The sequence below is a fragment of the Cherax quadricarinatus genome, chromosome 72, assembly GCF_038502225.1.
Source record: "Cherax quadricarinatus isolate ZL_2023a chromosome 72, ASM3850222v1, whole genome shotgun sequence".
NCBI classification, from domain to species: domain Eukaryota; kingdom Metazoa; phylum Arthropoda; class Malacostraca; order Decapoda; family Parastacidae; genus Cherax; species Cherax quadricarinatus.
Window position 1 is genome coordinate 9,342,848 of NC_091363.1, and position 17,096 is coordinate 9,359,943.

General features: G+C 38.9%; 1 protein-coding gene across 1 annotated transcript in view; it reads left to right on the plus strand.

The window, feature by feature from the left end:
- pcx (pecanex) overlaps positions 1–17,096 on the plus strand; it is a 101,452-nt gene that overhangs the window by 41,928 nt on the left and 42,428 nt on the right. The window contains exons 10-12 of the mRNA XM_053794952.2: positions 945–3,786; positions 7,242–7,430; positions 13,646–13,839. Of these exons, the coding sequence (XP_053650927.1) occupies positions 945–3,786; positions 7,242–7,430; positions 13,646–13,839 (3,225 nt within the window). The remainder of the gene's footprint in view (positions 1–944; positions 3,787–7,241; positions 7,431–13,645; positions 13,840–17,096) is intronic.

The window sequence follows — 17,096 nt, forward strand, 5'->3', positions numbered from 1 at the left end:
GCAAATTAAAGTATCAATTTCTGATCACTATTGGGTAGTTGAAATAGGTAAATGGGTGGATTCTTGTACTCAGTTAATAGAATAGAAGGAATACATACTAGCGAAATAGGGGTCAAAGTGGGCAAAATCTCCAATGCGTAAATATCGCTGAGACCGCTAACTTTGCGAAAGTGTAACTCCATAAGTTTTTCATCAGATTTCGTTTCTTTGGTTTTACTACCTTTGGAAATAGATCATCATTTCATAATTTTTTTTTTTTTTTTTTCAAATTCTTCGACCCTGAGAGCAAGTTAGAGATCAAGGGTCTTGATCCTGAAAGGATTAATGAGCTAATAGGAAGAGAAGGTGTCAGGTATCCAAGGAACTTTGTCCATTGTTTCAGGAATAAATTTACCCTGAAGATCATAACAAAGATACACAATTCTGTAATGAATGGACCTTGTTATTTCCAAAGTCATTCATCCTGAAGATGGTAACAATAATTGACAGTTCTGTCACCAGTAGTTTTGCCCATTGTTTTGAAAATCAAATTACTCAGTGGATTTTATCCATTATTTCCAAAATCTGTTAAATTGAGGTTTTATTGTACTTTTTTTTTAACCACACATTCATCATCACTTATTTTGCTGTCTTGCTAGAAGTGTTCTGGTATCACAGTTCAGTTTATCCTCCAACTGCAACATTCAATTTCCTTCTATAAAGTGCAGGCAATATCCTTAATTTCTCCATGACTATAAAATTTTCATATACTTTGTGAATATCTTTGACTAAAGATACATTAAATATGTAAAACATATGGAGAGACACCAGGTAGGAATTAAAGAGGATAAGCCAGTTGCTGAGATATTTATGGATTAATTGCAATTCTGAATAGTTTAATTATGCTGAAGGGTATCATATAGTTAATATTTTATACAGTATTTATTGAAATTCACATCTTTCAGAGAAGCAGTCATTTTTCGCCACTAGCAAGGAGTGGAGGTGACAGTGATGATGATACCAAGAATCGCAGAACTGCAGTTGAGAAGAAGTTGGAAGGCAGAGGAAATACATCATTATTTCCTGGCAGTTCTTCTCTAGGAGATGGAGGCCCACCCCTCTCTGCACTGTCTTCGCTATCCTCTCCTGGGACTCATCTTGCAGTTTCCCATGAAGACACTAGTGATGGAGCTGTTCATTGTTTTCAGGATGAAAGAGGAAACTGGTTTACTTATACTTTCAATGACAGAGGAGTGAGCACAGCTTCCAGTGTGATGCCCGTAAGTGACAACAAGGTTTTAACGAAGCTCCTGCGGCGGACAAGCAATAGTCTTCAGGGGTCAAGTCAGAACAATTGTAGTCAAAGCACCCCAGGGGCTCTGACACGGGGTGATGGCTCACTCAGCAGTTCCTCCATGTCTCTCTGCTCAGGGCTTACTGTTATACTGGACAACCATTTCCCACCTGCTTCCTTGCCATCTGCCTGGCCAGAGATATGCAAAGCTCCTACCAGTATGGCATCGCCTATATCTGATCCAGCCAGTAGTTCAGTGTTAGTACCAACTTCTTTGACTGTACGCCGTAGAGGATCTTCACCACCCGTTTCAACAGCTTCTGTTAATTTAAGAGATCAAGATAGAAGCAACCAGGATGGCTCAAGTGACCCTGATCCAATACCTAGAGTAACGGTAGGACCCAGAGGTGGTCGGGACCTGCCATTGTTATCCTCTGAAACACGTCATCATTTGCAACTTCTAAGTATAGGGGCCCCGCATAATCCTCTACAACTATTCACAAATGCACTGTTTGAGCGTCGACGCTCTAGCAACCGTCCGGGCACCGCTGCAGGTTCCATCATTACTTCCGAGGCCTTCGAGAACATAAGTTTGCCTCACGGGCTTGATATGGATGTAGATCTGGGACTCTCCTCTAACAAACTTAAGTTTCCTGTTACAGCACCACAAACTATACAATATTACAAATTTAGAGTTTTTGGAAATAAATCAATGAAGATAAAGTTTGATAGACTCTTTTTGTTAGCATTATTAGACAGAAATGTTACATTTTTAGAAAATTTTATTTGTATTTTTCTTGCCATTTTTGTAAGCATATTAGGATGTATGATTCTTCACAAAGAGTTCTATCAGGAGCTAAGTGTATTTATTTTTTGTCTTGTAATGGCAAGCTGTCAATATTCTCTGTTTAAGAGTGTACAGCCTGATGCAGCCTCTCCCACCCATGGTTATAATCGTGTTGTTCTCTACAGCAGACCAGTGTACTTTATTATATGCTGCAGTGTCATACTCCTAATACAATTATACTTAGATAGTAGCCATTCGTGGCCCAAGTTCATTCTCTATGGAATTGACTTTACCAATCGTGTTATGTTAGAACAATGTAGAGACTTGTTATTACTATTTATATTGTGTTTCCCTATCATCTTCAGTTTGGGGCTCTTGCCTCAAGTGAATACCTTCCTCATGTACCTTCTAGAACAAACAGACATCCACATATTTGGTGGTAATGCAACCACCAGCCTTACCTCAGCCCTATATTGCGTGGGTCGCTCGGTTCTCATGGTGCTCTTCCTGTTTGGCTTTGCGTATGGTGGACTCCGAGAGCCTGTGGCCCAAACTCAGCATATTCTTTACTCAATATTTTGTGGTCTGACTGTGGCTTTCAGTTATCACCTGAGCCGCTCGGCATCAGATCCCACCACCCTCTGGCGCTTGATACAACAACATATGTGGCCGGAGGAGCTGCGGCGGGAGACAGGAACCAGCAACCCTCAGCCTCCACAAGAAGTGGATGAACTCACTGATCCGCTGCCAGAGAAGTTGCGCAACACTGTTCATTCCCGTTTGGTGCATGATGCTATTATGTGTACTGTCATGGCAGTGGCAATATTTGCTGTGCACTCCAGTACTGTGTTCACAGTGCTCTTAGATGGAGAGAGTCCTGATCTTTTCACAGTACTTTGGATATTTGCAAGTCTGTTTGGCTTTTTTAACCACTATGTTATACCACAGTTGAGAAAGCAGTTACCGTGGCTGTGTGTGGCACATCCTGTGTGTAGAACTCATGAATATAGTCAGTTTGAAGTATATGATGCTGCCAAAGTTATGTGGTTTGAAAAAGTGTATGTGTGGTTGTGTATTTTAGAAAAGAACATTGTATATCCTGTACTTTTTCTCTGTGCCTTAACCAAAGATGCACCTACATTGGTTGAAAGGTTTGGTCTCAACACTGGGACACTGATTACTGTAATATGTGGCGTCAAGTGTTTACGTAGTGTATATTCACAGCCACAGTTTCAATACCTCATACTGGCATTTGCCAAGCTCTTCTTCAACTGGGATTTTAAGGGAAAATCTGAAACATTTTTGGTGGACTACTTTGTGATGGGGATAATTTTTACAAGAGTATATGAATTTCTCCTAAAAATGAAATTTATTGTGACATACATAGCACCCTGGCAGATCACTTGGGGTTCTGCTTTCCATGCATTTGCCCAGCCATTTAGTGTTCCCCACTCAGCCATGTTGTTTGTACAAGCTGCAGTTTCTGCCATTCTGTCCACCCCACTCAATCCAATCCTTGGCTCAGCCATCTTCATCACCTCCTACATCCGCCCTATCAAATTTTGGGAGCGTGACTACAATACAAAACGGGTGGACCACTCCAACACACGACTTTCATCTCACCTGGAGCGGAACCCAGGCTCAGACGATAACAACCTTAACTCCATATTCTACGAACACCTTACCCGATCTCTGCAGCATTCACTCTGTGGAGACCTACAGATGGGTTAGTTTTACATTACTTTGTGTGATTATCAGCTTATATTGTCCTGTCTTTAGTATTTAGTGTGTGACATAATGTTTCAGTTTCCAGTAGATACAATTTCAGCAGTCTAGTATCCTTTGTATTTTTTTTTTTTTTTTTTTTTTTTATAGAAGATTGTTATTGTGGCTTGGTCTTCCTGTTGATTTATGCAAGGGGGAGGTGGGACCTTAATTCTGAAGGGTTCTTGATCCAAAGAATTGAAGCTTTCCTTCCCTTTGGATCAAACTTGATTATCTACCTTCCATCTCCCAGGCATTGTAATGTCACTACTAGTTTAGTGCCTCCCCATGAATATTATTATAATATTCCTCTTGATAGTTTTAACTGATCTTCTGTATCTCTTTCCTTGTGCAATTTTATGATCTATGTAACTCATATCAGCTCTTTTCTCCCATCTGCTATCTAGCATACATTGTATGCAACATTTTTAACAGAATTTCAACATTACTGTTGTTACTATACTATTGCTATTATTACTGTCACTACTATTACTGTTATTACTATTATTGCTTTTTTACTATTACTACTATTGCTATTATTATTACTACTATTGCTATTACTGCTATTGCTATTATTACTATTATTGCTATTACTCTTACTACTTTTACTATTATTACTATTACTCTTATTACTTTTACTATTGCTATTATTACTATTACTACTATTGCTATTATTACTATTACTACTATTGCTACTATTATTGTTACTACTATTGCTCTTATTACTTATACTATTACAGGTCAGCCATCACTAATCCGGCAATCAGTAATCCAGTTCAATCAGTAATCTGGCACAAATTTCGGCTAGCATAATTTCAAATTTCCAGGGTTGCCACATCAACCTGCTGCTACTGGTTGGTGGTTCTACTTGCTGCATAAGTCATTCTAATTTTTTTTTCTCCATTTATTGTTATAACCTGCTCACTTTTAGCCCTAGCCAGGGTTCCAATGAATAAAAGAAATGCTTCTCGTTGTGTAAAGCACGTACACTGTACATTGTCCATAAAAGATAAGGTGGCTTTGAAGCCACTGTCGGTTGCCATGAGCTCAGCTCACTCAGATAAGCTGTGACCAGTAAATTTGGTAAGTGTGCACTACATAATGATATTATGCACTGCAGTATGCAGTGCATAATGAGAAAAAACAGCAACCATGCTTTTAGTGTAAAACAGTGACTTTGCAGTGTAGTTTTTGTGTTGTTTGTATGGTTGTATTCCCCCCCCCCCCTTTTTTTTTGGTCTTATTTGATAGAATGGAAGATTTATTACAGTAATAGATATAAATTTGATTGGTTTCATGCCAGAAAGTACCTTAACCCTTTCAGGGTCCAGAGGCCAAATTTCAAAGTGTGCATCAGGGTCCAAGAATTTAAAAAAAAAAAAATTGTTATTTTTTCTTATGAAATAGTAGAGAATCCTTTTCTGAAGGTAATAAAACAAAAAGTACGAAATTTGATGGAAATTTGACGAAATTATGCTCGCGAATTTTGATGTGTCAGCGATATTTATGCATCGGCGATTTTTGCCGACTTTCACTCCCATTTTAGGCCAATTACATTATTCCAGTCGACCAAATTCTTAGCTATTTCACTAGTATTACTTCTGTTCTATCAGTTGAGCACAAGAAATCACCAAGTCAACCGTTTCAACTACAAAATAGTGATCGGAAATTGGTAATTTGGCCAATTTAATGCAAAGTTCAAAATACACCAATTTCAAAATAGGGTCCAGAATAAACAATGCAGGCATTCCTGGCACTAAACTAACATTTCCTCTATTCATTAGTTATGTTTTCAGGCCTTACAAATGAATTCCATTTTGATTTTTTATTCACATAATGAGTTTTTATTCAAACCAAAAAATAGAAGATTTACTGTTATGCAATATTGTAATAATTGTATAAATAATATCACCACATTTGTGAACGTATATTAGACCCACCAGCTGGCATGTATTAGACGTGTGAGGTCATTTGTTTACTCTTGAACATCGGCAAAAATTTAACATTTCTGCTACTTTGAGCTCAGTTTCAAGCCATTTCCAGTACTAGAACCAATCAAAATCATCTCTATTTCTGTAATATATGTTCCATTCTATCAAATGAAACCAAGAAATCGCAAATACAACTATAAAAAACATACGAAAAAACATTGCAAAGTTGCTTTTTTTAATAAAAAATTACGGTCTCATTTTTTTCTCTCATTATGCACTGTGTGCTGCAGGATTTGTTTTATGTGGTGCACACATACCACATAGATGTATTCTCTCATATCTAGGCCCAACTTTACTGCTCACAGCTTATCAGAGTGAGCTGAGCTCATGGCATAGATCTACGGTTTGGAGCCTCAACTCAAAGCTGTAGAACTAGGGCACGGACCCTGAAAGGGTTAAAATTGAGCTCACAGTAGCGGAAATGTTCGATTTTTACTGATGTTCAAGAGTAAACAAATGATGTCACTATCCAATGTGTCCAACTGGCCGGTCTGATATGCAGTCATGAATGGGTTGACATTTTTTATACAATTATTACAATAATGCAGTAGTCTTCATAACAGTAAATTTTCTATTTTTTCTGTGAATAAAAATTCAAAATGGAAAGCTAGTGTAGTATAAGAGGGGCCTGGAGATGTGACTAATGAGCAGAGAAAATGCTATTTTAGTGCTAGGAATGTCTGCATTGTTTATTCTGGACCCTATTTTGAAATTGGTATCTCTTGAAATTTGTGTGAAATTGGCCAAATTACCAATTTCTGACCACTTTAATGCGTAGTGTCTTGTACTCAGTCGACAGAATAGAAAGAATACTAGTGAAATAGCTATGAGTTTGGTAGACTGGAACAATGGAATGCGTGAAAAATAGGGTGTAAAGTGGGTGAAATCGCCGATGCATTGGGTTAAGTGTATTCTGACCTGTTATATCACCCTGTAATCTGGCAAAACCACTAATCTGGCACCCTACAGGTCCCACTGATGCTGGATTAATGGTGGTCAACCTGTACTACTGCTATTATTACTATTATTATTATTATTATTATTATTATTATTATTATTACTATAGCTGTTATTACTACTATAATTAGCATTATGCCGTACTACTACTATACCATTATTATTATTATTATACTACTATACTATTATTGCTATACTGTTACTACCATACTGTTACTATTATACTACTATAAAAAAATAAATGTACTATTACTAGTATAATATTACTATACTTCTACTCAATCACTACACTACTACTACTACTGGTATACTACTACTAATAATACTATTTCAACACAGTACTGTAATTGTATGCTTATTTTAATTTTATGCCTAATCCATTGTATTTTTCTTCACATCTGATAGATGTTCTGAATTAATACCCTCTTGTCAGTTCTTTGTTTTATATTATTTTAATAATTGTTAACAGGTCGTTGGGGAGCCGCTAGCCAAGGAGACTGCTTTGTTCTGGCTTCAGATTACCTCAACTGTTTGGTCCACATCATTGAGCTAGGCAATGGCCTTGTAACATTCCAAATGCGTGGTCTAGAATTCCGTGGTACCTATTGCCAGCAGCGGGAAGTGGAGGCTATTTCTGAAGGAGTAGAGGAAGATGCAGGTATGTTGATATAGTTTACTGATCTGTTGTTTTCAGTATTTTATTCCTGTGAGCTTTCTGTATTGGAAAGGCAAACTTGTATTTATTTTTTTTATTGTAGTTGGTGGAAATAGTCAAGCTTTTGTAGGAAGATTGTCTCTGAATAATTATTCTATCATAGCTTTGGTTTGTTTCATAACTTCACCCCTTTATATTTTCATGCTTTCATATCTGCTAGGCTACAACTGTTTGACTGGCAGCTGGTTGCCCCACATAAGTTATTGAACCATGACAGACATGTCTTGTTCTATCATTGCAGTTTTCTTTTTCTGGTTATACAAAAGGTGTTCATAGGTTTCCATAGCAGCCATAAACTGGTCTCTACTTGGCTGCCATGTAAATAGCCCTAAACAAACTATTCACAAACCCCCCAACATCCATCCGTCTTTCGGGGTGCAGTCGCTATACTTCTCACCTCCAGAATTGAAGACTGACTAACTGATTTCTTTAAACCTTCAAATTTCCAAAACCACTTGTCTTCACTCACTCCAGTCTAGCAAGGTCACATATGCCTATTAAAAGGTCAGACCCCCAACCACTCAAAACTTTTCTTCATCTCTCTCCCTCCAATCCTCCTTGGAATGATCCCAACCTGTTCTTCATTCAGCCCTGGGCTTGATCAGCCCATTCTCTTCATCATGTGTGTAAATTTTGTGTGTACATATTTCTGTCAGTAGTGAATAAAGATTTATTTAACTGACTGTAGTTAGGTATTTATTTATATTTATTTATTTATATTTATAGATGGGGTTGTAAGAGAAGTAAATGCGAGGGTCTTGGCAAGAGGCGTGGAGTTAAAAGATAAAGAATCACACATAAAGTGGGAGTTGTCACAGTTGCTCTTTGCTGATGACACTGTGCTCTTGGGAGATTCTGAAGAGAAGCTGCAGAGATTGGTGGATGAATATGGTAGGGTGTGCAAAAGAAGAAAATTAAAAGTGAATACAGGAAAGAGTAAGGTAATGAGGATAACAAAAACATTAGGTGATGAAAGATTGGATATCAAATTGGAGGGAGAGAGTATGGAGGAGGTGAATGTATTCAGATATTTGGGAGTGGACGTGTCAGCGGATGGGTCTATGAAAGATGAGGTGAATCATAGAATTGATGAGGGGAAAAGGGTGAGTGGTGCACTTTGGAGTCTGTGGAGACAAAGAACTTTGTCCTTGGAGGCAAAGAGGGGAATGTATGAGAGTATAGTTTTACCAATGCTCTTATATGGGTGTGAAGCATGGGTGATGAATGTTGCAGCGAGGAGAAGGCTGGAGGCAGTGGAGATGTCATGTCTGAGGGCAATGTGTGGTATGAATATAATGCAGAGAATTCGTAGTTTGGAAGTTAGGAGGAGGTGCGGGATTACCAAAACTGTTGTCCAGAGGGCTGAGGAAGGGTTGTTGAGGTGGTTCGGACATGTAGAGAGAATGGAGCGAAACAGAGTGACTTCAAGAGTGTATCAGTCTGTAGTGGAAGGAAGGCGGGGTAGGGGTCGGCCTAGGAAAGATTGGAGGGAGGGGGTAAAGGAGGTTTTGTGTGCGAGGGGCTTGGACTTCCAGCAGGCATGCGTGAACGTGTTTGATAGGAGTGAATGAAGACAAATGGTTTTTAATACTTGACGTGCTGTTGGAGTGTGAGCAAAGTAACATTTATGAAGGGGTTCAGGGAAACCGGCAGGCCAGACTTGAGTCCTGGAGATGGGAAGTACAGTGCCTGCACTCTGAAGGAGGGGTGTTAATGTTGCAGTTTAAAAACTGTAGTGCAAAGCACCCTTCTGGCAAGACAGTGATGGAGTGAATGATGGTGAAAGTTTTTCTTTTTCGGGCCACCCTGCCTTGGTGGGAATCGGCCAGTGTGATAATAAAAAAAAAAAGTTAGGTATTAAATCTATTTCAAGTGTAGTGAAGTAGCACAATGATTTGTACCTTAAAATTTATCATGCAAAACTACTGTATACTATATTTGCATTTCATGGTGATGCTAAATGGCATAAGGTTGTCATTTGTTGGTCAGGATTTAAAAAGGTAAATAATGTTGATATAATGTACAGTGGTACCTCGGGATACGAACAGCTCAAAACTTGAACAATTATTTTTTTTTTTTTCAACAAGTCTGCCGTCTCCCACCGAGGCAGGGTGACAAAAAAAAAAGAAAGAAAATCCCCATAAAGAAAATACTTTCATCATCATTCAACACTTTCACCACACTTGCACATTATCACTGTTTTTGCAGAGGTGCTCAGAATACAACAGTTTAGAAGCATACACATATAAAGATACACAACATATCCCTCCAAACTGCCAATATCCCAAACCCCTCCTTTAAAGTGCAGGCATTGTACTTCCCATTTCCAGGACTCGAGTCCGACTATATGAAAACCGGTTTCCCTGAATCCCTTCACTAAATATTACCCTGCTCACATTCCAACAGATCGTCAGGTCCCAAGTACCATTCGTCTCCATTCACTCCTATCTAACACGCTCACGCACGCTTGCTGGAAGTCCAAGCCCCTTGCCCACAAAACCTCCTTTACCCCCTCTCTCCAACCCTTTCGAGGACGACCCCTACCCCGCCTTCCTTCCCCTATAGATTTATTTGCTTTCCAGGTCATTCTACTTTGATCCATTCTCTCCAAATGACCAAACCACCTCAACAACCCCTCTTCTGCCCTCTAACTAATACTTTTATTAACTCCACACCTTCTCCTAATTTCCACACTCCGAATTTTCTGCATAATATTTACATCACACATTGCCCTTAGACAGGACATCTCCACTGCCTCCAACCGTCTCTTCGCTGCTGCATTTACCACCCAAGCTTCACACCCATATAAGAGTGTTGGTACTACTATACTTTCATACATTCCCTTCTTTGCCTCCATAGATAATGTTTTTTGACTCCACATATACCTCAACGCACCACTCACCTTTTTTCCCTCATCAATTCTATGATTAACCTCATCCTTCATAAATCCATCCGCCGACACGTCAACTCCCAAGTATCTGAAAACATTCACTTCTTCCATACCCCTCCTCCCCAATTTGATATCCAATTTTTCTTTATCTAAATCATTTGACACCCTCATCACCTTACTCTTTTCTATGTTCACTTTCAACTTTCTACCTTTACACACATTCCCAAACTCATCCACTAACCTTTGCAATTTTTCTTTAGAATCTCCCATAAGCACAGTATCATCAGCAAAAAGTAACTGTGTCAATTCCCATTTTGAATTTGATCCCCAAAATTTAATCCCACCCCTCTCCTGAACACCCTAGCATTTACTTCCTTTACAACCCCATCTATAAATATATTAAACAACCATGGTGACATTACACATCCCTGTCTAAGACCTACTTTTACTGGGAAGTAGTCTCCCTCTCTTCTACACACCCTAACCTGAGCTTCACTATCCTCATAAAAACTCTTTACAGCATTTAATAACTTACCACCTATTCCATATACTTGCAACATCTGCCACATTGCTCCTCTATCCACTCTATCATATGCCTTTTCCAAATCCATAAATGCAATAAAAACTTCCCTTCCTTTATCTAAATACTGTTCACATATATGCTTCAATGTAAACACTTGATCTACACATCCCCTACCCACTCTGAAACCTCCTTGCTCATCCGCAATCCTACATTCTGTCTTACCTCTAATTCTTTCAATTATAACCCTACCGTACACTTTTCCTGGTATACTCAGTAAACTTATTCCTCTATAATTTTTACAGTCTCTTTTGTCCCCTTTCCCTTTATATAAAGGGACTATACATGCTCTCTGCCAATCCCTAGGTACCTTCCCCTCTTTCATACATTTATTAAAGAAAAGTACCAACCACTCCAACACTATATCCCCCCCTGCTTGTAACATTTCTGTCATGATCCCATCAGTTCCAGCTGCTTTACCCCCTTTCATTTTACGTAATGCCTCACGTACCTCCCCCACACTTACATTCTGCTCTTCTTCACTCCTAAAAGATGGTATACATCCCTGACCAGTGCATGAAATTACTCCCTCTGTTTCTTCCTTAACATTTAAAAGTTCCTCAAAATATTCTCGCCATCTACCTAATACCTCCATCTCCCCATCTACTAACTCCCCTACTCTGTTTTTAACTGACAAATCCATACTTTCCCTAGGCTTTCTTAACTTGTTTAACTCACTCCAAAATTTTTTCTTATTTTCATTAAAATTTCTTGAGAGTGCCTCTCCCACTCTATCATCTGCTCTCCTTTTGCACTCTCTCACCACTCTCTTTACCTTTCTTTTACTCTCCATATACTCTGCTCTTCTCATAACACTTCTGCTTTGTAAAAACCTCTCATAAGCTACCTTTTTCTCTTTTATCACACCCTTTACTTCATCATTCCACCAATCACTCCTCTTTCCTCCTGCCCCCACCCTCCTATAACCACACACTTCTGCCCCACATTCTAATACTGCATTTTTAAAACTTCCAACCCTCTTCAACCCCCGACTACTCATCTTTGCACTAGTCCACCTTTCTGCCATAGTCGCTTATATCTCACCCGAACTTCCTCCTCCCTTAGTTTATACACTTTCACCTCCCTCTTACTTGTTGTTGCCACCTTCCTCTTTTCCCATCTACCTCTTACTCTAACTGTAGCTACAACTAAATAATGATCCGATATATCAGTTGCCCCTCTATAAACATGTACATCCTGGAGCCTACCCATCAACCTTTTATCCACCAATACATAATCTAATAAACTACTTTCAGTACGTGCTACATCATACCTTGTATATTTATTTATCCTCTTTTTCATAAAATATGTATTACTTATTACCAAATCTCTTTCTACACATAGCTCAATTAAAGGCTCCCCATTTTCATTTACCCCTGGCACCCCAAATTTACCTACTACTCCCTCCATAACATTTTTACCCACTTTAGCATTGAAATCCCCAACCAACATTACTCTCACATTTGATTCAAAACTCCCCACGCATTCACTCAACATTTCCCAAAGTCTCTCTCTCTCGTCTACACTTCTCTCTTCTCCAGGTGCATACACGCTTATTATAACCCACTTTTCACATCCAATCTTTATTTTACTCCACATAATCCTTGAATTAATACATTTATAGTCTCTCTTTTCCTGCCATAGCTTATCCTTCAACATTATTGCTACTCCTTCTTTAGCTCTAACTCTATTTGGAACCCCTGACCTAATCCCATTTATTCCTCTCCACTGAAACTCTCCCACCCTCTTCAGCTTTGTTTCACTTAAAGCCAGGACATCCAGCTTCTTCTCATTCATAACATCCACAATCATCTCTTTCTTATCATCTGCACAACATCCACGCACATTCAGACTTCCCACTTTGATAATTTTCTTCTTCTTATTCTTTTTGGTAATCTTTACAGGAAAAGGGATTACTAGCCCATTGTTCCCGGCATTTTAGTTGACTTTTACAACACGCATGGCTTACGGAGGAAAGATTCATATTCCACTTCCCCATGGATATAAAAGGAAAAGTAATAAGACCAAGAACTATTAAGATAAAATCAAAGAAAACTCAGATGAGTGTGTATAAATAAATGTGTACATGTATGTGTAGTGTGACCTAAGTGTAAGTAGAAGTAGCAAGACATACCTGTAATCTTGCATATTTATGAGACAGACAAAAGACATCAGCAGTCCTACCATCATGTAAAACAATCACAGGCTTCGTTTTACACTCACTTAGCAGGACGGTAGTACCTCCCTGGGTGGTTGCTGTCTACCAGCCTACTACCTACAATTATGTAATTGTATTTTTGGGGGTCTGAAATGGATTAATCTAATTTACATTATTCTTAATGGGAACAAATTCATTGAGTATCGGCAGTCGAACAGCCTTCTGGAATGAATTAAGTTTGTATCCCAAGGTACCACTGTCCTTTATTTTCAGCATGTATCTTGTGTTTTCACTGTACTTTTTCAGGTGGGAATGGCTTATTAATTTTAAGCATTTAAGTGAAATATAATTATTGGGTAAATGAGGGATTACTAAACTAGTACTGTTAACTATGTTTTTAGAGATTAGACACATTTGTTTATACTGATGCTGCATGTTATCTAGGCACCATAAGGCTCTTCGGAAAATTTGAGAAAATGAATTTTATGTATACCTACATAGTAGATAATGCAGAGGCTTTGTGCTTGCAGGGTGTTGCTGTTGTGAGCCAGGTCACCTGCCACACCTACTAAGTGCTAATGCAGCCTTCAACCAACGGTGGTTGGCCTGGGAGGTGACAGCCACAAAATATGTCTTAGAGGGCTATTCCATCTCTGATAACTCAGCTGCATCCATGCTGCAAATATTTGAACTCCGAAAGATTCTCATAACGTATTATGTGAAGGTGATTATCCTAGAGCAGTTATCTTTTATTTATATATGTATGTATGTATGTTTTTTTTTTTTTTCCAACTTGCTGGCCATCTCTCACTGAGGCAAGGCAACCCAAAAAAGAAAAACACTGTCACCATCATTCACACGTAATCACTGTCTTTGCAGAGGCACTCAGATATGACAGTTCAGATGTCATTCCAAATAGCAGATATCCCAAACCTCTTCTTTAAAGTGCAGGCATTGTGCTTCCCACCTTCAGGACTCAAGTTTGGCTAACTGCTTTCTCTGAATTCCTTCACAAAATATTACCCTGCTCACACTCCAACAGCTCACCAGGTCCCAAAAATCATTTGTCTCCATCCACTCTTGTCTAACATGCTCACACATGCCTGCTGCATGTAAGTATATTTATATACAAGTATGTATGTATGAGGTGGAAAGTGCAGTGCTTGCATTCTAAATGATGGATTTGGGATATTTGCTGTTTGGAGGGACATTTGAACTGTCGTATGTGCGTGCCTCTGGCAAGACAGTGATAGTTTGAATGATGGTGAAAGTGTTTCTTTTTCAAGTCACCTTGCCTCAGTGAGAGATGGCCAGCATGTTTATATACATATATAATGTTGAAGGATAAGCTATGGCAGGAAAAGAGGGACTATAAATGTATTAATTCAAGGATTATGTGAAGTAAAATAAAGGTTGGATGTGAAAAGTGGGTTATAGTAAGTGTATATGCACCTGGAGAAGAGAGAAGTGTAGAGAGAGAGAGAGAGAGATTTTGAGAAATGTTGAGTTAATGTGTGGGGAGTTTTGAGCCAAGTGTGAGAGTAATGGTGGTTGGGGATTTCAATGCTAAAGTGGGAATAAATGTTGTGGAGGGAGTAGTAGGTAAATTTGGGGTGCCAGGGGTAAATGAAAATGGGGAGCCTTTAATTGAGGTATGTGTAGAAAGAGGTTTGGTAATAAGTAATACATATTTTATGAAGAAGAGGATAAATAAATATACAAGGTATGATATAGCACGTAATGAAAGTAGTTTGTTAGATTATGTAGTGGTGGATAAAAGGTTAATGGGTAGGCTCCAGGATGTACATGTTTATAGAGGGGCAACTGATGTATCAGATCATTATTTAGCTGTAGCTACAGTTAGAGTAAAAGGTAGATGGGAAAAGAGGAAAGTGGCAACAACAAGTAAGAGGGAGGTGAAAGTGTATAAACTAAGGGAGGAGGAAGTTCGGGTGAGATATAAGCGACTATTGGCAGAAAGGTGGGCTAGTGCAAGTATGAGTAGTGGGGGGGTTGAAGAGGGTTGGAATAGTTTTAAAAATGCAGTATTAGAATGTGGGGCAGAAGTTTGTTGTTATAGAAGGGTGGGTGCAGGAGGAAAGAGGAGTGATTGGTGGAATGATGAAGTAAAGGGTGTGATAAAAGAGAAAAAGTTTGCTTATTAGAGGTTTTTACAAAGCAGAAGTGTTATAAGAAGAGTAGAGTAGAGTATATGGAGAGTAAAAGAAAAGTGAAGAGAGTGGTGAGAGAGTGCAAAAGGAGAGCAGATGATAGAGTGGGAGAGGCACTGTCAAGAAATTTTAATAAAAATAAGAAAAAATTTTGGAGTGAGTTGAACAAGTTATGAAAGCCAAGGAAACGAATGGATTTGTCAGTTAAAAACAGAGTAGGGCAGTTAGTAGATGGGGAGATGGAGTTATTGGGTAGATGGCGAGAATATTTTGAGGAACTTTTAAATGTCGACGAAGAAGGGAGGCAGTAATTTCATGCACTGGCCAGGGAGGTATACCATCTTTTAAGAGTGAAGAGGAACAGGATGTGAGTGTGGGGGAGGTGCGTGAGGCATTACATAGAATGAAAGGGGGTAAAGCAGCTGGAACTGATGGGATCATGACAGAAATGTTAAAAGCAGGGGGGGATATAGTGTTGGAGTGGTTGGTATTTTTGTTTAATAAATGTATGAAAGAGGGGAAGGTACATAGGGATTGGCAGAGAGCATGTATAGTCCCTTTATATAAAGGGAAGGGGGACAAAAGAGATTGTAAAAATTATAGAGGAATAAGTTTACTGAGTATACCAGGAAAAGTGTACGGTAGGGTTATAATTGAAAGAATTAGAGGTAAGACAGAATGTAGGATTGCGGATGAGCAAGGAGGTTTTTAGTGTGGGTAGGGGATGTCTAGATCAAGTGTTTACATTGAAGCGTATATATGAACAGTATTTAGGGAAGTTTTTATTGTATTTATGGATTTAGAAAAGGCATATGATAGAGTGGATAGGGGAGTAATGTGGCAGATGTTGCAAGTATATGGAATAGGTGGTGAGTTAGTAAATGCTGTAAAGAGTTTTTATGAGGATAGTGAGGCTCAGGTTAGGGTGTGTAGAAGAGAGGGAGACTACTTCCCAGTAACAGTAGGTCTTAGACAGGGATGTGTAATGTCACCATGGTTGTTTAATGTATTTATAGATGGGGTTGTAAAAGAAGTAAATGCTAGGGTGTTCAGGAGAGGGGTGGGATTAAATTATGGGGAATCAAATCCAAAATGGGAATTGACACAGTTGCTTTTTGCTGATGATACTGTGCTTATGAGAGATTCTAAAGAAAAATTGCAAAGGTTAGTGGACGAGTTTAGGAGTGTGTGTAAAGGTAGAAAGTTGAAAGTGAACATGGAAAAGAGTAAGGTGATGAGGGTATCAAATGATTTAGATAAAAAAAAATTGGATATCAAATTGGGAAGGAGGAGTATGGAAGAAGTGAATGTTTTCAGATACTTGGGAGTTGACGTGTTGGTGGATGGATTTATGAAGGATAAGGTTAATCATAGAATTGATGAGGAAAAAAAGGTGAGTGGTGCATTGAGGTATATGTGGAGACAAAAAAACATTATGTATGGAGGCAAAGAAGGGAATGTATGAAAGTATAGTAGTACCAACACTTATGTGGGTGTGAAACTTGGGTTGTAAATGCAGCAGTGAGGAGGCGGTTGGAGGCAGTGGAGATGTCCTGTCTAAGGGCAGTGTGTGGTGTAAATATTATGCAGAAAATTTGGAGGGTGGAAATTAGGAGAAGGTGTGGAGTTGATAAAAGTATTAGTCAGAGTGCTGAAGAGGGGTTGTTGAGGTGGTTTGGTCATTTAGAGAGAATGGATCAAAGTAGAATGACATGGAGAGCGTATAAATCTGTAGGGGAAGGAAGGCGGGGCAGGGGTCGTCTTCGAAAAGGTTGGAAGGAAGGGGTAAGGGAGGTTTTGTGGGCGAGGG